The sequence below is a fragment of the Catharus ustulatus genome, chromosome 7 (genome assembly GCF_009819885.2).
Source record: "Catharus ustulatus isolate bCatUst1 chromosome 7, bCatUst1.pri.v2, whole genome shotgun sequence".
In the NCBI taxonomy this organism is placed as follows: Eukaryota; Metazoa; Chordata; class Aves; order Passeriformes; family Turdidae; genus Catharus; species Catharus ustulatus.
The window spans coordinates 28870965-28894385 of record NC_046227.1 but is presented as its reverse complement, the minus strand read 5'-3'; the positions used below and the strand labels follow the sequence as shown (position 1 = coordinate 28894385).

At 39.3% G+C, this 23421-nt stretch overlaps 1 protein-coding gene across 11 annotated transcripts in view; it reads right to left on the bottom strand.

The window, feature by feature from the left end:
* The window catches only part of KALRN (kalirin RhoGEF kinase), a 461256-nt gene that overhangs the window by 224224 nt on the left and 213611 nt on the right, over positions 1-23421 (bottom strand). For all 11 annotated transcript variants that reach the window (XM_033064817.1, XM_033064825.2, XM_033064827.2 and 8 more), the window contains exons 6-9: positions 23044-23166; positions 16268-16459; positions 9404-9535; positions 5325-5555 (exon numbers count right to left, since the gene is read on the bottom strand). In XM_033064817.1, the coding sequence (XP_032920708.1) occupies positions 5325-5555; positions 9404-9535; positions 16268-16459; positions 23044-23166 (678 nt within the window). The remainder of the gene's footprint in view (positions 1-5324; positions 5556-9403; positions 9536-16267; positions 16460-23043; positions 23167-23421) is intronic.

Sequence of the window (23421 nt, the reverse complement as noted above, 5' to 3'; positions counted from 1 at the left end):
GCTGAAGTCATCTGGTAGTAAATATAATCTTGACTTAATTATAATGTTCTTTTTTCTTCCTTAGCAATTGTTTATGAATAAATCTTTTGTTTTACAAGACCCAGTGAAGGTATTATTGTAAACAAAGCATAAAAACAGATACATGGTCTCATTTCTTTTGTCTATGACAAAAGTTGGAAAACTACAGAATGTTGGAGAACTCTTCACTGCCTTGAAGGGATCAAAACAACCAAGAGTACACATGCAAATGGGGGAGTAATGCACAGACCTAATCCTCTAAAATCTTGTGTGAGAGCTAAATGAGACATAAATTGCCTCGAATATCCATGCATTCTTCTGCAAATGGACTACATAGATCACATGTATCACATGCAGTGTTCAGCATTCTCAGATAGTGCATGGAGACAGACAGATGTTGGCAGGACATTTTTCCACACAAATGATATCAGGATCATGCTCTGATCTGTTTTCTCTGCCAGTTAAACCCAGACACACACAAGTTAAAGTGCTTGGTTATGAAGAGAGACAGCCTTTCCTCTTCAATACTCAGCAGTCTCCCACAATGGCAGCTGGTAAATGTAATGATATCAGAATGGCCACATGGCCTTTTTATCCATCACCAGAGGCAGATAACCACATAAGGAAACCAAAACTATGTCCCTTAATGTATCTGGGCATGAAGCCAACAGAAGGCAAATCCCAAATCTAGAGAAATCAGACGAACCTGACACTAGTCTAACTTGATCTTCTCAATAACCAAGAGGATTTGAGGCATCACTGCAGCTGGAAAGGCAACAGTTCCAGCTCTCTTAGCACTGCCTACCCTCTCACCAGTAAATAAATGTTTGCCAGCATTGCCTTGCTGTGTACCACTGGTCTGCACCTGCCATGATAGGCCTGATCCATTCTGCCATGCAGAGCCACCACAGCTAACTCAACACTGTTCATAGCCAAGAAACACCAGCACACACAGTACCTCTACATCCATCTATTTTTCTGCTCTTCATTTACAGGCAGACATCCCAACCAAAGTGAAGGACAAAGAAAGAAGCATCAGCAGTGACCTTCAGATAATCATGTGATTATGTGGAGAAACATGCTGCCTGTGCCAGGCTGTCTTGGCATGTAAGTATGGAAATGATGGAAACTAAGAGTTTCTGTGAGAAGCAATGAAAGCTGCAGAATGAGAGTATCAGTGTGATTATTCTGACATGAAGGTGTGCTAAAGTACCAAGTTCAAGGCTCGCCCAGACCATTCCAATAATGCATCAAATGGTTCTCCATTCTCCTTCTACTTTGACAGGTGTGCTTCACTTGAATGAGTTCATAGAGTGGAGAATTCAGGTGAAACACTTGCCCATGTGAAGCAAAGGGGATGGGGAGGCAATGGGGTGAGGAACAGCCTTATAAACTCACTTCAGCTATTTCTAAGGCTGTTTGATAACATTTCATGCTACAAGCCTTTTGCTACCCTTGCTGTTTCATGGTGTTGCTGTTCATGGGGCAAAGGGAAGATGTTAGAGTGGAGAGATGCACACAGAGGCTGGAAGGATAAACCGGGACCTGGCAGTGCAAAGCAGTGGAAATGTGAGAAAACAGAGAACAGTTTCAAATCTCAACATAAATGGAAATGGTGTTAATTTGATGGCAAATAGTCTGCAGAAGGGTAAGACCCAGAGCAGAGAGGAGCAAAAGGAAAAAGGTACCAAAAATGGGCTGATGCATTTGCAGCAACTACAAAATAATGCCATGAAAGTCAACGGGATTTTTCTTTTCTCCTACAGGACAAAATCTCGGCACCTCCTCCCACAGCTGTGTTCTAAAAGGATCAAACAGCATAGTTCTTCCCTATCTGAAACCAGAGAACTTCTAAAAAATAACTGAAGCAATGAAGTATTTTACACACTCAGCAACCCAACATTTTTATAATGATCCTAAATACTTTTGGTGTTAAAAGAGTTTTCTTGTCAGTTCCTGTCTGTGTTGAACCTCATGGCAGCTCACAAATTTTCTTAACTGCTGTTGCTTTTGTGTGAATGGTGCTCTATTTCCTGTGAAGGCTGCAAATGCAGTTTCACACCATTTCTTTTCTTTCTTTCTTTAAAACACTATATAGTCATAACTCAGCATCCTCAGCACACGATTATTTACCTTGGTTCACATCTGCAAATGGATGTAATTGTATTAATACACAGAAGTAGTAACAAATAGTCTTGTAAAATGTCTGAAGGTGTGAGGTAGTGATTATTTATAATGATATTTTATAGCATAACATTTCTTACATTAATATTGTAACTTGGCAATCCACAGTGTTTACACTGGTTTTTATACAGCACAATATGTATTTGAGTTATGCTGTGACTGTAGGGATTTTGTGCAGTTCAAGGTGAAACCCAGCTAGAATCAGAAGTATTTCCTTGACAGTGTGAAATTCTCTGAGAACACAGCCCTGATGTGCCATTAGTACATACAGCAGGTAGCCTTGCCTTGCAAATGGTGCAGATAACTAGAAATTTTATGAATGAGCTCTGTTGAACACAGTTTAACCCTCAAATCCAGTTCAAATGGCACACACTTGGCCTACTCAAAGCCTTCATCCAGCTAATCAGTTCTGCAAGACCTCTCTGTGCACAGTTGATATTCCATGCCCAAACACTCAATCCCTCTGACAAGACTAACCAGAGTGGTTAGATAAGGAGTTACTGATCTCTCAGGGTCCATAAGAGTCTCTCCTTGGAGATGTCTTTACCAAAATCTATTAATGTTGTTAATAGGAGACTGAGAGGATGCAAAATCATCTAGGAGTCTCTATTAAGACATGCAACAAAACAAAACCTGTCCCTATTAACATCCACATGTAAGACAAGATTGATGCACAGCAGGTGACATGACAAGAAAGGTATGGATGAACAAGTAAATGAGTGCAAGCTCTACCACAGAGATCATCTTCCACCAGAATTTTACTGCATTGGACAACAGCTGGAGAGGGTGAGCCACAAGATATCCTGACAGGGAAAACTGCACCTGTGAGAAACTTTTTAATTCTGTGCTGTGAGAGGAATATCTTCCTTAGAGAAATTATGCTGTATCATTATATGTTTAGAAGACAGAGAATTCTAATAAACTCAAGGCTCTCTTGTCGGGATTTCTTCTCCCACATCTTTTCATTTTAGACTTGAACTAGGGGCAACTCAGTTAGCTGAAGGTTATTAAATTTTGACAAGGCAAGAAATTATTATGGATAAATGTTGCTTATGATCAGTGACAATGTACAGGTAAACAGCTTCATCTGCCAACTGATAGGCATTTAACAAAATAAGCACAATAGGAATTGCATGACAGATATACAGGAGGTGATTAGTTTAAAAAAAAAAGGCCCCATCAACATAAGCAGATATCTTCCTCCTCCTTATGGAATCTATGGAATTCATATTTCTGTTTAGCTGAGTAACTCATTTATGAGTTACAAAGCATTTATCTTGAATAGTACAGATGTTTAGTGAAGAGAATGATTCATCTCTTCCTCTCTAGTTTCTAAGTAGGACAAAGAGATGCCTCCAGTGTGTGCTAGGATTGAAGCATGTCTGTCATTAAGTTGTTGCTTCCCAGATAATAACTACCCATTAAGAGAAAAATTCGGAAAGACTGCTGCCAACAGAACTCACACAGAGTAAAGCTCTCTAAAGTGATTGTGCTCCAGAGACTCTTACTGCCTGTTTCTTCTTCTCTCACCAAAAGCCACAGTACACACAAAGACCTGCTCCTTTTGAAATCCACTGTCAGAGCTTCATTGCCTTGTATGTGTGGGAAGTAAAAGTCTGAATGGGTTTCATGAATGAACCTCATAAACACTTCTACTGGATTCAGAAGATGTAAGAGAGAAAGTTTCAGTTTGGAAAGACTGAAAAGAAGGGTAAATCACCCTAGGGAATGAAGAGGGTAAGATACCTAAGATTCTTATTGGTACTAAATACCATAATTAGAAAAATATAAAACCATCAGAATTGGAAACCTTTGATTTTAGATTTTATCCCTAAAACTTCATATAGTACTAACTTCATAACTAACTTGCTGAAAGTATTCGAACTGAATACCAAATACATTCTCTATTTAATATATAGCTTATGAATTTCATTACCATGCAGTATGTTTGCTGATACATAATGAAAGAAAAGTTGCTTTAATTAAGCATCTGTTACATTCAGTCCCAGTCTCAGTTATATATATGTGTCATGAATACTTTTGTGGTTTTAGAGGAAAACCTGAGTAGGTAGAAATACTGGCAAACTTTTGAAGACTGCCAAAGAAATGGTCATAAATATTTGCAAAGGACATCTACAGCTACAGTTCTGTCTGTGCTGGTGCACTCCAGTTATGGCACTAATAGCACCACAGATTTGCAGGTTGAATAACAGTTTCCCGCTCCTGTCCTTGTTGGTTCATATCTATTTTGCATGTGACAGCTTTGTCACTCCGTCCCTGCCTCATTTTTCACTTGGAGGAAGGCAGTGGCATAAAGAAACCCCAGGGACATTAGAATGCTCCATAAACATGATTAGAGCATTCAGCCTCTTCATTTGAAGCAAGTACCATATTGCTACCAACATCTGCTTTGGGCTATAATGGGGCCCTTAAACAAACCACACTACCCTGAATGAGCAGAGCCCTGGAACCTCTGTTGATTGTGCCTGCAGAGTTGGCAGCTGCAAATATGGCATCCCATACTTACTGTCACTCACACTCTTGTGCTGGTACTCATATGGATTCCTTGGGGAGGGTAAAGTTATCCACCTGGAGCTGAGGTTCTCTGAGACGAGCCTGTGATGTATAAACTGTATTTCTGTGAGAAGGGCTCTGAGCATTGGGGTGTGCACTTCATTGGACCCAGCAAATTCCTAGCATGGGTAAGTGGTAATAGTGCAAAGTTCATATAAACAGCACCACTAAACTCTCAGTTCATGTTGGTTCCACACTGAAAGGTGAAACACACCACAGTTCAATTGCTTTTCACACTTGAAACTTTTTTTCTATTAAACATCACTTTCTCAGGAACAGTAGAATACCTATAGCTAATTGCTCGCTTGTGACAAATTAACCACTGAAAATAGTGCCACATTCTTACAGGGAATGGAGTGATTGATGTTCAATGGACTGATTGATGATTTCCAACATGATACTAAGAGATACTGAAAGATGCATTAGGATTTTAGCAGATTTCTAGAGCTGTGTGAAATCTTGGTTATGGCACCAGCCTCTGGATTAGTCGCTAACCTTTATGGCTGCAAATAAAAGGACATATTTTACCTCTTTAGCAGAGATATTACCTGTTGAACATCCTGCTGGAAAACACAGAGCTGCAGCCTTTGATGTAGGCGGACCTTTCTGTGTTGCCAGATGCTTTCTAGGCGCCGCTGGTGATGCAGGACTTCATGTACCACATCCAGCACCTGGTGAACAGCCTTGGAATAGTTTGCAGTAGCAGTAAGAGATTCAGAATTCCCAGGACTCAAGGGACGCTGTAGGACATCCAGCAAGGCTTTTCCATCCTGGCTCACCTGAATGAAGAAATAGATCTGCTTCACTGCATTGGTACATAAATATCTGACAGCTGACAGAGAACAGCCTAGCTCATTCTTTTTCTGCTGTGTCTTTTCGTTATTTCAGCCAAAAAGGAAGAAAGAGCTCATAACATCTCTTTTTGACTTGTACTTACACATTCAGCTCTTGCCTTTGCTTCCTAGTGGCCCTGCTGTGTCACTCAGCAGGAGCACAGGTACGGCTGCACACAGAGATCCCAGGGCTTTATTCCACTGTGACACTCGGGCACTGAAAATTCCTGACACACACTGCTTGGTGACAGGTGGCATTTGCAAGAGCAGGCCTATCTTTGTGAGGAGGTGGCATTTTAAGAAAACCACAGATGGCAGAGTCATTCATATTCTGTATAATAAGGGAGAGTCCTTTCTTTGTGGGATTACTAAGTATGTCTATACATTAAGAAGGGTGACATTCCATTCTGTATTTCATTCAGTGGCAGTGAAAAATAAATTAGTATATGACTGATTCTTTTCATCCCCAGGAACAGCTCAGAGGGACCTACGGTCTCAATTTTCAATATACCATGAAGTTTGCTGGTAAATGCAAAGCCCTCTGCACACATGTAACCATTTTCAAGCATATTAAAAGATATTTACAGATGCAAAAGCATTTGGGCCTTAAAAAAATCAGAATGCCTGGTGTTTTAATGTCAGAATATTTTTTTTCTGGATCATTTTCATATTGCAGGGGCAAATTGACAAATTTAACCATGAAAACCAGATTTCTGCTAAAGAATGTGTGCATGCACTGATTCTAAAAAAAATGGCTTTTTGAAATAATTTTTCAGTTCCAGATTACAAAATTAAAATATTTCATTCAACAGAAATGATAAATGAGGACATTGTTGGAATCCCTCTTTTCCCAGCCTACTTTTCACTTTTCCCTCTGAAACAAACTGCAGTGAAAATGATAAGTTTTCCTGAAGTGTATTTGTATGCAACCACAATCACTGATCTTGACACAAAATAGGGTAATGAATGTTGTTCATCCAGTTCGAATTTTGAACATTATCAGTCAAAGTTAAAACACATCTCCAGGATTTTCATGTCTCATTTATTCCTGTATTATACTGCTTGTTCAAATGGCAGCAAATATCCTTTTAATGCCCAAACCTATGTCTTTTGGCAAACCATGCCACATCCTGGTCTGTGGTAGCACTGGGTATCTGGTGCATTTTCAGAGAAACCAAGAAAACTTTTGGGATGAATACTGCAAAAACTGGAGTCAAATCTCATTGTATTTATGACTATTTGGTGGTCTTAGGAAAATTCTTGGGGTTTTTTTAAGTATTCATGGCAATTTGGAACTAGATCAGGAAATAACTGGAGAGTACATAGGAACTGGCTTCCAATACTCAATTTTAATTGCTGCTGAAGATCAGCTGGAATAATTTGCACATGCTGGAGCTTTCTGGGATCACAGAGGGAACAACAGCAGTGGATAGTGGTGATATGATAGAGGATTTCAGGCACAGGTTTACCTTGGCAAGATTTTGGAGATGGCATTAGCTGCTAGTCAGGAAGAGGCAGCTTCCAGAGGAAGAAGATAAGGCATACTACATCCTATTTTATCTGTGGGAAGACGAGCAGCAACTACTTAATTGCTGGGAACAGGAAACCAAGGCCATGGACACATGTGTGTGCAGATTATTAGACCAGAAACTCATTCTTTGCACTAGCTAAATCCACTGTGTTATTCACTGTGTTTCTTTTACTGGGATTTGGGCTTAGAGGTGGTTTGAATCAGTCCCTGGGTGGTGTTCCAATGGTTTTAATAGAGTCCCTGCTGATTTACACTACTAAAATCACAGCAGAACTGGGATTAAAATAAAGGTTCAAAAGCATACCAGTAAGAGATGTGATTGCACAGAAAATATAACACACGTGTTTTACTGAGAACAACTTTCTCACAAAGTTTGTGCTATAACACAGAGCTATTAATAGCTACACTTCTGCATTGTCTCTTACTCCTTTCTCTTCCATGGGATGTAGGTTTTTATCTGTTGCATGGCAATTTGTTTCTGTTGTCTGTTTAAAAAGCCTCAGAGATAACAAGTTATGGTTTTTCCCTAATGGTGATAACCTCCTAGTTATTCTCTGCACAGATAGAGATAAAACACCAGATTTGAAATCATTGTGTTGTCCTCTTAATAATCATTAGTACAAATCAGAGGCTATTAGAAGTGTTTTTCTGCTCTCCAATTTACATCCCTGTCCCATCACACTGGACCAAATATATGAAAAGGAGCATGGTGACCATCAGGTAACCAGTATTACTCAATATTCTCAAGGATAACATGGATATTCCAGGGTTTCATATCATCTGCAGTTCTGAAATTCTTCAGCTTAAAAAGTTTTGTGAGTATTATTGGATTCCCTATCAATAGCTCAGGAGGTCTGTCCTCTCAGAGCTCCCTAACAAGCAGATTTCAGAAAGGAACAGCCTCATAAATGGAGAAGCCACCTACTGGCTCTTTCAGTCATTTCTATGTTCTCCTCATAACTGCAAAAATAAATCAACAAAACTCTTTTCATATGAGTATTTTTGAATTTTTCAAGGACTGTGCAAGTAAACAAGCAAAACGACCCAGGTTAATCACATCACTTCACTTACACCTTATTTACAACATATTTTTAAGTAACCTTGGGTGAACCAAAAGATAGATTTTGTTGTGCTAGTGGAATCATCCCATGGCTCCTTTATACAAAGATAGGGAATAAGTGAAAATCTGCAGATATCCTTTATAGTGGGACAGGAAGATCTCCAGAACCTTGGAAGTCACAAGACTAATGGTGCCATCTGTGAAACAGTTACAGTTTGCACTAGGGAAAAAAAATGGGGTTTAGAGCAAATAAATAATTCCTCCATGATGACTAGAGCAAGGGATGAGCACGTGGGAGATAAATATGTATATATTCTGTCCTGGAGACTTCACTCAGTAATTTACTAAGTAGAGCAAACACTACCACAGTTCTCTAGTCCAGCTTGGAAAACCCTGCAAGAAGCAAAATCCCTCCACAGCCAGAGAGATGCTGCAGTACAGCACAGTCCAGGGAAACTGATTTTTTGCAGTAGCTTTTACTTTATGCTGCAGCCTGAATGGGGAAAAAACCAAGTAAAGAATTTCATGTGGGTTTTTTTTTGACAAAATTCCAGAGAATTTGTCTCAGCATTCTTGGCATCCTCTTTTAAAGGAAAAAAGCACATACCCTATTTAGGTATTTTACAACAGTATATACAAATACATCTGAGATGGTGCTTAGGGACAGGATTTAGTGCTAGGTGATAGTTTTAACTCAGGATTTTAAGGGTCTTTTCCAGTCTAAATTATTCTATAATTCTATCTAAAGCAAAGTCTTTTGAGCATTTGTTGCAATTAGGACTTTACATCTCTTTGACTTGTACATTGAAGGAAAAAGCCTTTGGCATCCTTCAAACCATTAGCATACCTGTGCAAGAGCCAGGACTCATCCACAGAAGGGAAGCAAAAGCAGTACAAGTGCTGGTGGCAAAAAGGGGTTCCCAGTGCAGCAAACACAGAGAAATGGCTCTTCTTTCGGGTGCCAACACTGGGTCTAGGTATCATTTCTGTATCATTTCAGATTTGTCCTTTGGTTTTTCCCTTAGAAGCAAATTGCTGGGAAGTCATGTACTGCAGCCTGGGATTAGGTCTGACTCTATCTTTGAAAGAGTTGCAGAAATGGAAAGGAAATCCTAGTTGATTTGGGAAAGCTAAGCTCCTAAATGCAGTCACGTGTCTGTTATCACTTAGCAGATACTCACATTTGCTCTGGGGAGCACATACCTCTGTGTAGGCCTGTGTTACTTGCTCATAGAGGGTCTGGTGATGGTGGATGGCCAGTTCCAGGTCTTGCATTTCTGAGGGGAGGCCTCCATCACTGCACATTTTGCACCAGGCATCCACACCTGAAAGGAACTGAAACAATTCCAGGAATAATAAGCAACAGTGACACAAAATAAGCTCATCATGATTAGAAAACTTTGCAGAGTGCCACATGTGACTGCAGCAATGACTGAGAAGAATGTAGAAGTTACAAAGGAGTCCTTTTTGGGCACCTTGGAAAAGGATATTCCTGTCACCTCCTCAGTATCCAGAGGACACCTAGATCCAAAGGAATGTTTTCTGTTTCTTCTGGATTAAAAATAAATGCTTATTTAAGCAGGTTTAGCAAAGACCCATTCTAAAAGCCATTGCACACCATCAGGGAGGCTCCAACACTGCATTCCAAAACTCTAACATGTCTAGAAAAAACCGTCAGTGTTCAGCTCAAAAGGGCACAGGGACAGCTCCAGCTGCATTTGGCATTGTCTCATCTGTCTGTCTTCCCTCAGTCATTTATCTGTCCTTAAAACTACTCACATGAGCAACAGAAAACTCCCATTTAAAATCACTGCTGACATTCATTTCAGTGAAAGACAGTCTGCATCCAAGGAGTTCCCAACCCAGGTCCAGCTCGGTGGGATTACTGTTAGGATGCCAAAGCTTTAAGCCCCTGGGTCACACATGTGCTTCTGGCCAGGTCAGCAGTTATCAGATACCATTACCATCTGATGGCTGCAAAGCAGCCAGCACAAAATGAGCTGCTGGTCTCATTCCAGTTCCTGGTGGGCAGATGTCCATGAAGAGAGAGGAAAAAAAAAAAAGCATTGCCATTGCAATTGATATGGTTTAGCACCTTGGTTGGAAGCCTTAACAGTGAGCCAGAAACTGAACACTTTGGGGTGCAAAGGGGTGGAAAATTCTTTTCCATTCTAAAGGCCTCCAGAGTAGTGCTGATGCACTTTGGCAGAACAAACTGAGGAAGCTCTCCTGGGTGCTGCCTGTTCTGTGAAAGAAAAGAGGAATTTAGTTTCTAAGACTCCCACCCTGTTTTTCTTTTAAGCAGGCCTTGGTTCAATGACACAGCTCCCATGTTCATATTTTGTCCATACGAGCTGCCTAGTGCCACCTCATTACTTCTCATTAATGCTTTCTCTTCCTCCATCTTTCTGTTAAACCAGCCTGCCATACCTTGGGTTATTTATAAAAAAGAACAGCTAATAACATAACAGATGCAATGCCCTGTAGGAGAAGTGTACAATGCCACAAAACCACCCCAGGATCACAGCTTGGTCGCCTGCTGAAGTGTTCACCTGTGGCTTGTTAGTTAAGCTCTCACTCACAGCATGAAGGGCTGTGAGATTCAAAGCAAAGAATTCCAATTCAACTCTGTCTCTGGCATCACATCCTTTTTTATTGGTAGTGTTAAGCTATTCACCATGCTGCTGTGTAATCAAGACTATAAAGTGTTTGCATTGTAAACACTTGCATGCACAAAGATTTGGTGACAAAGATGAATTCCTAAATGTTCATGTCTACAAAGTACAAACCTACAAGCGACGACTGTGCTTTCTAGAAATCCAGAGGCAAGGATGGCAGGCTCTCCTGCACTGATTTGACTTATGATCTGTTGAATCTGCTCAGGTGAAATCCCCAAACACCCCTGCATGAAGCTGAAGTCATCATATTTTGTGCCAAAGTAAGGGAATTCACATAATTTCCTATGCAGTCTAAAGGCACAGAGCTGAGATCAATCCTTTTTGGGGCTGTTCCTTGAACCTCCTGGTCGAAACAGTGAACAAAAGACCTTTACACCTTTTAGATGAGTGCTCCTGCAGCTGGAATCACACTGTTATGGTTCTTATCAAAACTGCTGGATTCTACCAATTTCAGTTAAAGCTCTTGTAGTCATGTTACTCATCTATTGTCACATCTCCAGACTGTGATTTGCACAGTATGTGGGAGAAGTCTCAAAAAGATCCAACACACACGTCCACCTTGTTGCTTTGCATCTATCGTTTGTGTATAGACAAGGCCAAAATTACTTTATTAATTTTGCTTCTGCCACTAGCAAGAGCAGTTGACATCATCTGTTTTAAAAAGAGATGCAGCCTGCAGTGTTTGATATTCTGAAACAATGCAGAGTGGTCTGTGCTGAGTGTGCAGACTCGTGCAGGAAGAGTAAATAGGGGTTTTTCAAGGATTGTTGCAAAGTGTTAGTTCAGGCCATAAAACTGTTGATTTGGATATTTCAAAAAGAGCAGCTTTGTTAATTTTTATTATTTGTCACACACTGTGGCAGGCAGACAAAAATAATTTAAATGTAGCCCTTCATGCTAGAAGCAAATTCTTAACACAAAATCACTATTTGACTGAGTTGCAAAATCTTGCATTTAAAATTGCAAATTACTTACTGCTAGTTTGGAACAGGAGTCATTACTGTCTACTAGAACTCAATACCATTTAAATAAAATGCTTAAATTTGTAATTAGTTTATTGACTAGAATAACTTCTATTGGGAACAAAAACTCCTTAAATATGATTTGAAATGACAGGCTAAAATGATTGTCCATGCTCGCCAAGGCTTTAGGAAAGATTAGGAAGAATGTCTCCGAAAAAGTAAAGAAATCCCTATGGAACCTTTTGTATCTCTGAGCCAATTCAAAACTATCTTTAAAATTATGACCTACACTTACTCCTAATTCATCATCTGAGTTGCAAAATCTGTATGCAAATTCTAGCAGGCAATAAAGGATTCTCAGACTTCTTACTAATTTTCTTCAGGGACTGCTCTGCTGTACCACATGGTTGCTCCAAAACACAGATGAGACATTTTGTACTCTGCATTTCTCTATATTTTTTGCCCAGTCTTTCCTCACTCTTTGCCTCTGTGTGGAATCTGCAGGATAACCAGGCTGGTTCTCCAGGACCCAGAAAATTTAGAACAAAATTTTAGTATGCTTTCATGCCAGAATGGCTGTGGGTAAAGACGGGAAGACAGCCCTGAAGCCACTTTCCTCAGTGACTCTTAATACCTCCTGCTACCCTGAATTTTTCCAATTTTTGATGAAGCTACTTGTATTTTTCCTGATGTTGTTTCCGGAATTTCCCTATATATCTAGGTCTTAGCTCTGCATCTTATCAATATTAATTGTCTCTTTTCTCTTCTCCTCTCTTCTCTTCTCTTCTCTTCTCTTCTCTTCTCTTCTCTTCTCTTCTCTTCTCTTCTCTTCTCTTCTCTTCTCTTCTCTTCTCTTCTCTTCTCTTCTCTTCTCTTCTCTTCTCTTCTCTTCTCTTCTCTTCTCTTCTCTTCTCTTCTCTTTCTTTTCTCTTCTCTTCTTTTTCATTTCCTTGCCTCATACAGGGGAGTTGAATGTATGCTTACAGAGATCCAGGCAGAGCTGAGGGATGAGAACAGTAATCTTCCTGGTGGGGAAGTAAAGTAATATGAAACAAATGGTCAGGGGTCACTTTTATGAGAATCAGCATAAATGTCTAGTGTGTGCACTTAACACCTACTACATTAAATAGTAATTCTGCTCATTCACTTCTGAGGGTAGACTCAAACCCAGAATTAATTGGTTGAGATCTCCTGGCTAATTCAAAACATCAATTTATTTATTCTGATAGGATCTGTAGAGCGAAAATCTAATTCAGAGATTATATCCAAAATGGGGAGGACACCTGTGTCCGATCTGGTGGTTGGTGAGGTGGAATCTCATCTGCAATAAATCAGCAAGTTCTCTTGAAATCTCAGTGAGATAAGACATGTTGTCCTATGTCCTCCTGACACTGAATAGCTTCAGACATACATAAACCTAGAGAAGCAGAAGAATCTGATTTCTCTTTTGCTCTAGAATGCCTCCATGTTAGCATGAGAAAGGAAGGGGAAATTAAAAAACAAAACAAAAAACCACAAACGAAAAACCAAACCAAACACACCCCTCCCTAAAAAAACAAAACCAAACAAAATCAAAATCAAAAAACACCACAAAAGGAAAGAAGATAAAACACCAAAGAATCAAGAGATTTGTGGCAGGTGGAATGGTGGAATGATAGGAAATTTGGGAAACACCTCCACTGAATCTGGTGAGCTGTACCTTGACCTGGACAAAGTGGTTGTTTTGAGTGCAGTCTACTGGATTTTGATCAGACACTTGTGTTGAAGGTTGCCTAGCTGGAGGCTAAGTAGTTGGCAAGGCTTGTATTGTTTTCCTTCTTTTCTTCTATTTTTTACTATTCTTTGCTCTTTTCTTGGTGCTGGTTTAGTATATACTAGTTGCATTTAAAAATTTAAGAAAGACAAGCATGTGCACACACACTAAAAAAAATAAAAAGGAAAAGAAATAAATAAAGCATCCAGGAATCAATTCAGCTGAGTCCCATTCATACATGCCACATGTATCTGCAATAAAAGCCAGGAAAGCACTGTGATTCTGAGGCACATGAAGACAGATGTGAGGTTCAATTCCCAGCAGGGTTGACTCAGCCTTTCATCCTTCCAAGCCAGACAAATTGTATTCTGTGCAGATTTCTGTGTGGGGTCTTTAGGAGGAGACCTTGAAAACACAAGTTTCTTCCTGCTCAGCTTGCATAGTATAGATATTTCATAAATCTCTGTCTCCAGCCAACAACTCCCTTGCAGGCTGGGGTGTGCAGAGGCTGAAAGATTATGGTCCTAGAAGACTGGCTTCCTTTTGGCAGCACAGAGACCTTCAATCAATAGGAAGGAATGAACAAAAAGACTGTAGCAGCTTATTGCACTGGAGAAGGAATGACAATCTGTGCCAGAGATTGCTGTGAGGGAAGCAGGGATACACTCTGGGAGAAATGGCTGCATCTGCAACGAGATTATCCTTACTGAGAGAACAAAGGGAGTGAAAACAGATTTGATCTGCAACAGAGGAAACCGTGGGTTTATCTGTATCTTTGCTTCACAATAAAGCCCTATTTCATAGTAAGCTCTATTTATTGTAAAATAATGAAGCCCTGATTTGAGTTAAAAAAATCCCTGTGGCTGATGCCAGCTAATAAAGAGTCACATTTGGAATGAATGTTTGATAGACAACAGACTTAGTTACAGACCAAATCTCAATCACCTCACTATTTATACCACACAGAGGTTAAATGACCAATTATTAGCTGAAGACATTGATTTATGTCAGAGTTACTAAGGCAGGGATGAAATTTTAGTCCTGGCCCATGGACACAGTGACACCCACATTTCTTTTTTGTAGCTGAGTTCACAGGTTTCACACCAATGTTTTACTTCCACTGAATCTTCTCTTACTGCAAATGAAGAGCAACCGCTGGCACAATTAGCAAATTTTCTTGTCTGTTAATTATGAGAGATTGGCTCCAATCAGACAGCACAAACTTCAGTTTGTTGGGAAGAGGTGCCAGGCAGGTCAGTATAGTTTTCTGGTTTATTGCCTTTCATGCTGCACAATACCTCAGCAGCTCCTTAGGAATAGCAAATAAGACTGACACTTCAGAAAAATAAGGAGTCACTCACTAAAAAAAAATTTAAATTAAAGTGGTAAAAACTACCCCAAACCTAAACCAAGCAAACAAGAACTATCTAATTCATTAATAAACCCCTACACAATGCATATATATTCCTTTTTTAAAATTTTCCCTTATGAATATATGATGACTGACCAATTATTAACATGAAGACTACGTCTAATCACTACAGTGCCCATTGTTAGGAGATGAAAGTTTTTGTACTGGGCATCTTCTTAGCTCATCAGTCCCATCAAAAGCACTGAGTGTGCATACATGAGTAAGTGCCCAGTAGGGTGAGTAATTGCTCTATGCTATTGCCTGTTGTCAATAAGAAACACAGAATAAAGAAAAATCCATTGTAATTCTACAGTCAGAAAAAAACAATGAAGAAAATCTTTACTCTTTAAGATAACCTTTACTACACATACATTCTGGCTTAAGAGACACAGTTTCTGGCTCGGGTCTAACAATTTCTTCTTCAGATGCTTCAAGTATGGGTTATTTTATAAATATCAAGCACACCCACTTAGTAGTTTTGGTATTAACTACTTGAAAAAACAAGCACACAACAATGCTGAAGAGAGCCCTAAAGCAGTGTTTGTCACTGGAAAATGAATGTAATCAACATATAATCGATGTTGAAGCATCAGCATTAGGTGGACCTGGTTTAGATGAAAAAAAAAAAAAAAGCACAAGGTTTATTCAGTGACATTTTAAATCTTTATTCTAGCTATGAACTATGGAACCATTCTAGTAGTTGTTAAAGACACAAAATAGAGTTCAGGGGTATGGAAAATTTTCTTTGATGTTCACAGCTGTCTCTGAAATCTTTGCTTGGTGAGGTCTAACAAAGTCTGGGGCTATGGAGAACACTGTAAGCATTGGAATGAATTCCATAATATTCATGAACAATAATATTCTTTGGCTCCTAGAAATTGCCTGCTGGTCTGCACCTATGTCACGTGTGTAAACTTTCCTCTGTACATAGCACGTATACATGAGTGCAGACACCATTTTCCTGACCACAATAATCCTGAGTTTATTCACAGCACTAATCAAATATTAGAAACAAAATAGCTTGTTAATGCACCAGTGTACTTCAGGTTCTTATTACTAAAGTGAAAACATAATTTCTCAGCCACCAGGGGACATGGGCCATTTTTGGGGTGGAAATGTTACTGTTTGTTTTTGGGACACTGAGCCCCCAGGAACAAAGCTCAGTCTCACTGCACATAAGCCAAAAATCATCAATTAATAACTGCAGCACCATCATTATCAAGGCAGCGTGGGGCCATTTTGCCTGTCCCCAAAGCAACTCACCTGTTCAGCTTTCTGGTGAAAGACAGCAGACATGGCTAAGATGGTGCTGCGCTCATCCAGAGCTGCAGCAAAGCTCTTCCACTCCTGATCCAGCTGGCTGGATATTTGTTTGATTTGCTGGGAAGCATAGTGGCCTGCCTCGGAGAGCCGTGATGCCACGGACATGATTCGATTGATGTTGACATAGGCATTCTGAAAATTAAAAAGCACACATAAATAAAGAGAAGGAAGAACTGTGACCACCCTCTGCCGTCATTACACATTCCAAACACCATCAGTTGGAGAAAAGCCAAGCAGTTCAGTGAGAGCAATCAACCACCTGCTTAAATATGCGTGAATAGCAGGCATTCTACCTTCCCCTCTAAAAACACATCCCTCTGCATTCCTTCTGTACATCTATGCAATTATCTAACACTGTTATCTCCCTCTCTCTCCTTGAATTTATTTATGCAAAACTAATTTGCTATACTTCACCTATTCACTCACCTGTTAGGGTGTACTCATTGCTTCTATATTATTCCTGATATTTTTGTTGCATTAATTCATATTTCTGGATGCTATATCCACAAATTCATAAGTTAAATGTTTGCTTTATGCCCTTCGAGAACTGTCTGATAATCCTTTATAGACATTGAGTGTCAACAAATGGAAAAGTCTTGCAGAATTTAAAAGAGCTCATAAAGATATTCTATAGAAATATAAGTGTTTCCATAGAAATGTCTATTACATTACGGTCTTCAGTTAAAATGTTATCTTTTCTGCAGGCTATTTTAAGCTGTTCTCCAGCAGAGATATTATTCAACTCTATTCTGCATTTAGAAGGATTCAAAACCTCTAAAAGTGTAATATTTTCTGTTCTTTCATAAGAATTTTCCATTATTGTTTTTATTCAGCCTTGAAGAAGGGGAAGAATAGTTTTTTTTTTCTCAAACCAAACCACGGACAGCAATGTAATTGCATTACAATACCCCCATTCTGCACAGGAATGTAAGCTGAAAAAAAAATAGCCATCATGACAGTGTCCTACAATGAAGCACCATCCAAAGACAAATGACAGCTGTCCTGCAGATTCCTGGAAAGTCATTTGATGTAAGTACTTTTCCTTTCTCTTTCCTCCTCACCAGAGGAAAGGAACATCTCAAAATTTGAGATGTTTTGCTAATGATGACTTACTGCTGTTTTTTTGTCTCTCTAAACTATTTCCAAAGGGCTTTAGAAATTTCTTGGAGTAGAATCTGTAAGACTCTCAGGCACAAGGACAGACACAGCTCTGAGGATTTTAGCAGCATTACTCATGGGCAAATAATAAATCAGAGATGGAAGTGTTTGTTGGAGCAGAATCTCATCAGAGTGAGTGGGAGCAAAATGTGGAAAGGTATCTGCCAATCCAAACATGAAATGCAACAGAGCACTGCCAAGGTAGGCACGGGTCCAAACTAAGTTGTAAAGCAGGGCAAAATATGTCTGCAAAGTGTGTGGGATAACTCTGAAGTACATTCATCATAACTGTAGGTGCTAAAGGCGAAAAAGATTGGGTCCCAACCCTTTGAGCCACTCAATTCTCCCTGGTAGAACCATGACTGTGCCAACTGTCACATAAATAACGTAGATCTAGAGCAATGCCCAGCCTTCAGTCTTGTTTTTCCCCTTATCACAAAGCTTTTTCGTAAAAAATTGGATTTGGTTCAAAATTGTTAGATTAATTTTCAAGAAACAACATTTTTTTTTTTTCACTACAACTAGAGAAACAAATTAAAATTGTTCCAGAACTTAAAGTATACTAAAAAAAGACACTATGATTTGAAATTTTGACTACCAGCCACAGTCCAACATTTCTTTGTTTCCCTCTAGGTTAGAAACTGGAAATCAGACTAAATTTTAAGCCCTTTTCCCAGAAATCCTTCATGAGTAAACCTCAGCCAAGATAATTTTGCAATATTTCAGGTCAATCTTTTTGGTGGAAAGTAGTGCAGCATCACTACAGGTGCTAAAACTTAGATGAGTTGTGCCAAAGTCACGAAACATTGCTGTGTTTGAAGAAAAAGTTCCCGAAGAAGTTTCAATTTCATGTAGAAAACGGTTGTTTTCATCCTGATTTTGTTTATTTATTTTTTCCCATGCTGAATTATCTCAGCCACTGCGATGCAATGGGCATGGAGGAAATAATTGTGACTTCCCTGGCTCGCAATGGCTCCAGTGCACAGATGTGTTAACCACCAGGAGGGTAAGGGTAATTTTAGCTGAACTGCAGCAGATGTTCTGAGGGTCTGGTTTTTAAGTCAGAGAGATTTATATTGTTATGTCTGTTGTATTTTTATACAGGGATGAGGATGAAAATTTCTCTTTCCTATATGAGAATTTTTCATGGAAGGGTACCAACCCACTAACTCCACAGCTTTTTCAGTAGGAAGCAAGGAGCACTTTGGGCATCAGCAGCTCACACCTCCTTTCTTTGTGCACCAAGTGGAAAAGGCTCAGAAAACAGAGACTCCTGAGCTTCTCCTGCTCATTTTTGAGCAACAAATGCATTCAAGTGCAGTATCAACTCTGATGTGCTCTTCTGTATTGCTGTTGCAGATGAAGTAAAATGCAGTATGGTTTCAAGGCAATCCATAATTTACTTTCAGGAAAAAAACCCTAACATTTAACTGACCACAATCCACAAAATGCAAGACATTTCTTTTCCACCTTGAAGAAGAACAAACATTGTAAGCCAGGTTTTTATTTTCTTTCATCTTTATTTGCCAATGTGCAATGTACTGAAGTAAAATGGAAAATCTATGCTGGTGAAATGCATCTGTTGACATTTCACAAAGTTAAATCTTCCTTTCCCTCTGATTTGTTTACTTCTATAAATTGAGTGAATTGATATTTTTTTTCTGTATCACTATTATATAGATCTGTCAATATTAATAGGAAATAAATTCAATAGTGCAACTAATGTCTGTGACTTTGTTTTTTCTTTAGGCTTGGAAAATTGACAATAGCAGGTGCATGAAAAGTCTCACTTTAAATTTAAGCTAACCTCATCTTTCTTTCCAAATTGAGAGGGGTCCCTGAAGATGACTACAAGGGATCACTCATTTACAGCTATATAAAAGCAAAATAGATCCAAAAATGAGGAAACAATATTTTAGTGTCTAAAAGTAAAACTTCAGTTGACATTCTATAGTCATGACACTTGGATGCACTGAAATATTGGCTAATACATATCTTTCAGCATTGGAAAATCTTTATTTCATATGTACTTGCACACTTTTCAAAGGCACTCCTCATGTTAGAGCTAATTTTTATTGGCTTTATTTCAACTTTGAAACTTTAGTTCAAAAAAGGGGATTTTTGCCTTCTAAAAATCACTGGGCTGGAAAACAAAACCAAAATTTCCCCACATGTACATTGATATCATGATAGGTAAGAGTTTCTTTTACAATTTACAAATGCCTTGAGCAGTGGTTTGCAAGTTCCCATTTCCCTCTTTGTCCACCAACTCTCAGCCCAGCCAAGGCTTGGTTCTGGTCCCAGTGTGTGTGACACAGCAGCTCCCTCCAGCACAGCAAGCACTGCCCAGGTCCCAGCACAGGCTCAGTAAGAGCCCTCAGTGCCAGCAATCAGCACTGACAGCAGTGCAGTTGCAATTGTGGAATGGTCTCCCCCAGGGAAATACAGTAATTCATCCTTGATCAGCTCTCAGGCATGCTGGGAGACCTCCCCTCTTAATTAAACCCTGCAAGCCTGGCTGAGACAACACTTTCTAGTGACACACTTATAAAAAGAATGCCTGACACTCACAAAAGAAAAATGAGTGGTGGAAAGCATTAAATCTGCAAGGAATTTGACTGTTCATCTTATTTCCTAGAGGACTAGGTGAGATACTGTGGTGGCAAGCAGCAAAGGTGGGTTGCAAGAGGAGGGTTCTGCAGATTAATTGAAAGTGACATTTGATTGCTGAAGGGTTTTTCTTTAAAATAAAACAAAAAAAACCCAGATTGCACTGTGCTACTGTGACTTTAGAAACTATATGTGAAATGAGCCTAACACATAAATCCAAAGCAGAATGTTTCAGTGACAAAAAAAACCCTCATGAGATATCTTTAAGACCTTTAAGTTTCTATAACAAGACCAATTACACGTAGCCTGTGTAATACTGGATGGCATTTTAGCTCAGCCTACATACAGAAAAATACCATTCATTGAAGGCAGATATTGGGAATTTTCAGCAGACATTATTAGCCTTTACATGATAATTATAACTTGTTAGAAATATATTGTGGTTTAGGACAACATGGATCTCTGTGTGCTTTCAGGTAATTCCCTGACAGCAGGGCAGGCAGCAGTATCAGCACTGAACACTCCCATTTTTGTGTGCAGAAAGCAGGAACTCATAATTTAAGGAAGTCATCAGATCCAGATATAAAAAAGTCCAGGCAAAGGAAATAAAAATAACTTAAGTCAGAATAAATAGCATGTACACAGGTATCCAAGTGCAGAACTACACCCAGTATGCTTTGTGCCAGACTGGAACACTGAGGTTTTGTTTTCTAGTGAATTTATTAGATTATTGATATTGCTTGAAAAAGGTCTGAGATAAATATTCATCTTTGTGAAAAGTATTATTGCTTCAGTATAAACATTATACAGTTGTGATAAAGAGTAACAATTTATTTTGAAACTGAAGTGAAAACAAGCACTACCTTGAATCACAGGGAAAAAAATAATCTATGCTCTATCTGTTTGAAAGAAAAATACCACACTACAGTTTATTACCTCAAACATATGATTTCCCCACATCCCACATTGATCATTTAGAAGGAAGAATTATTATTGTAACAAACAGAGCAGTAAATTGTTTTTTCTAAAAAGGAGCTTTGGTCACAGCATGCCTATAGAGATGTATAGGAAGATCATGCAACAAAAGGCATGACCCAGTAAACATTAGGGGTGTGCATTTTCTAGAGGAACTGAAGACTGTATTTTAATTATTATTATTAGTTATGCCAGGCTTAAAGGACATTAGGCACAGTGGAAAGAAAAAAAAACAGACAACAAACATAATCAAAACAAAACACCTCAGAGACCCAAGATCTGATCTTTCACTGAAGTTTGTATGCTTTACTAAACATACAGCCATCTTTAGCTAATTGTCTTCCTCCAGATCTTCACAAGATACTGATTTCAATGTATTAACAAAACAAAACAAAATTCAATACCATAAAAAAGCCCAAGCCTCACAACCAATAAAAGTGCCTCAAGATTTCATTATTTTATTACTCATACTTCTGAGTAATAAACAGCTGAGCTATTCTCAATCCAACAGTTGCTGACGTATTGCATGTAAAAAGATTTAGCTAAATTAGAAATTAAATTTCTAGCAAAATCATTAATTTTCTATTAACAGCAATGAACAAGCTGAACTCCCAGTTATTTTAAGAAAGTAATACTAGACAACATTATTTTACATTGCCATATTTTGTGGTGTTATTACCACAAAAAAAGAATAAAGGGAGATCGTCCAGCTTGACTCTTCTAATAGCATTTCTGAAAAATTATGACCAAATTTGCATCTTTCATAAGTCAAATGAAATTTAATGCACTACCCTCCAGGACACATTTACTTGTTGGGACTCTGAGAGCAGCAGTGTTATATGGAAGCAGTGTTATCCTGGATTTTGCTAGATGGCACTGTGATGGCAAGTTTAACTATCAGGTGCCTAGAGCCTGTTTTTCAGTGCTCTATTCAGATATAATCACAATAAACACATTAATAGGCATTGTAAACACTTCTCATCTCCCACTGTGATGCAATGCCCTAGTGAGGCACAGTGCTTTTAGTGGGGAATAGCTAGCAAGGTGGAAGTGGCCTGTGGGATTCAGGTCAGAGAAGTTAATTACCTGACCTGGAATTTGGCCAGAATCCCAGGGTTAATGCCTGTAACCTTATGAAAGCAGTGTGGGGTCTTTAACTTCCTCAGGTAGCAGGGATCTCTTTGTCCCATTTCAGACAGTGCCTTGCCTGCAGGCAGCAGAGCAGGTGTGCTCTCCAGTGACTTACACTATCAACTTCAGCCACCTCTGGGGTGTCAGCCCCCTGCTCAGCAGGAGGAGGTTCACCTGCTGGAGTGGTTTACTCAAAGCAAGCTTTGCTGTAGTTGACAGAGTGTTCAGGGAGGGCTCATCTCTGCACTGCGCAGCTGCAGCAGGGGGTATACATGCATTGTTCTATCCCACTGCAATGAGCAAAACATCAATACAGCCTGTCCTCGTTTCTGTACTGAAAGCAGGGCAGCTTCCAGGACAAAAACCTTATGTCTGGAAAGAATAAGAAAATGAGCAAAGCATTTATAATGATGATACTTCTTTTTTGAATAAGAAAGGTAAATTGAGTTGCATTCAAAAATTCTGACCAATTAACAACTGAAAAAAGCAAAATCCCACTGTGGCCACAATGACAGCTTGATTAGCATCTTCATTTCAAGGTTTTGAAAGTACCTTAGCAGGTGTGGATGGAGAAGTATAAATTATTAAAGTGCATCCTACAGCTCTCATTAATTCCCAGTCAAAAAAAAAAAAAAAAGTCAAAAACTTAAAAAATATTGTATTTGCTCTCCAAAATGTAAACAAACTCCGCAGGATTGTGCTGCTCTTAAGGAAGTGACCATACATCAGTGTCTGCTGTACAAAGCAACACTCAGCCAGTCTGACCTTCCTTACAACATCTCTCAGGTCCCTAGTGCCCTTGTGCTGGCCCTCTCCCCCCTCCTGTGCTGCTCGCAACTCACCATGGAATTCATGGCAAAGTGGTTGTGCTGTGTCTGCAGGTCCAGCGCGTGTTGGTAGCTCACCCCAATCTCTGTGTGACTCTGCAGGAACAACTCTTTGTTGTGGCTGATCCAGTCAAACATCTAGAAGGGTTCATACAAGAGAGAGGGAAAAAAAGGGTTAGACAAGGAGGGAAACAGAAAGAGACAGTGCAAAATATAGAAATTCTCTTCTGAGATAGATGTGTATGCAACACAGCCAAAATCATCTTACCTATGATCCTCATTAAAATAAACTGTTGTTGAGCAATGGAAGCATTGAAGCTATCACCAAATTTCACTATTAACAGAATGATAGGTCAGAAAACATGTTCCTCAGTGAGCCTGATCCCAGTCGTT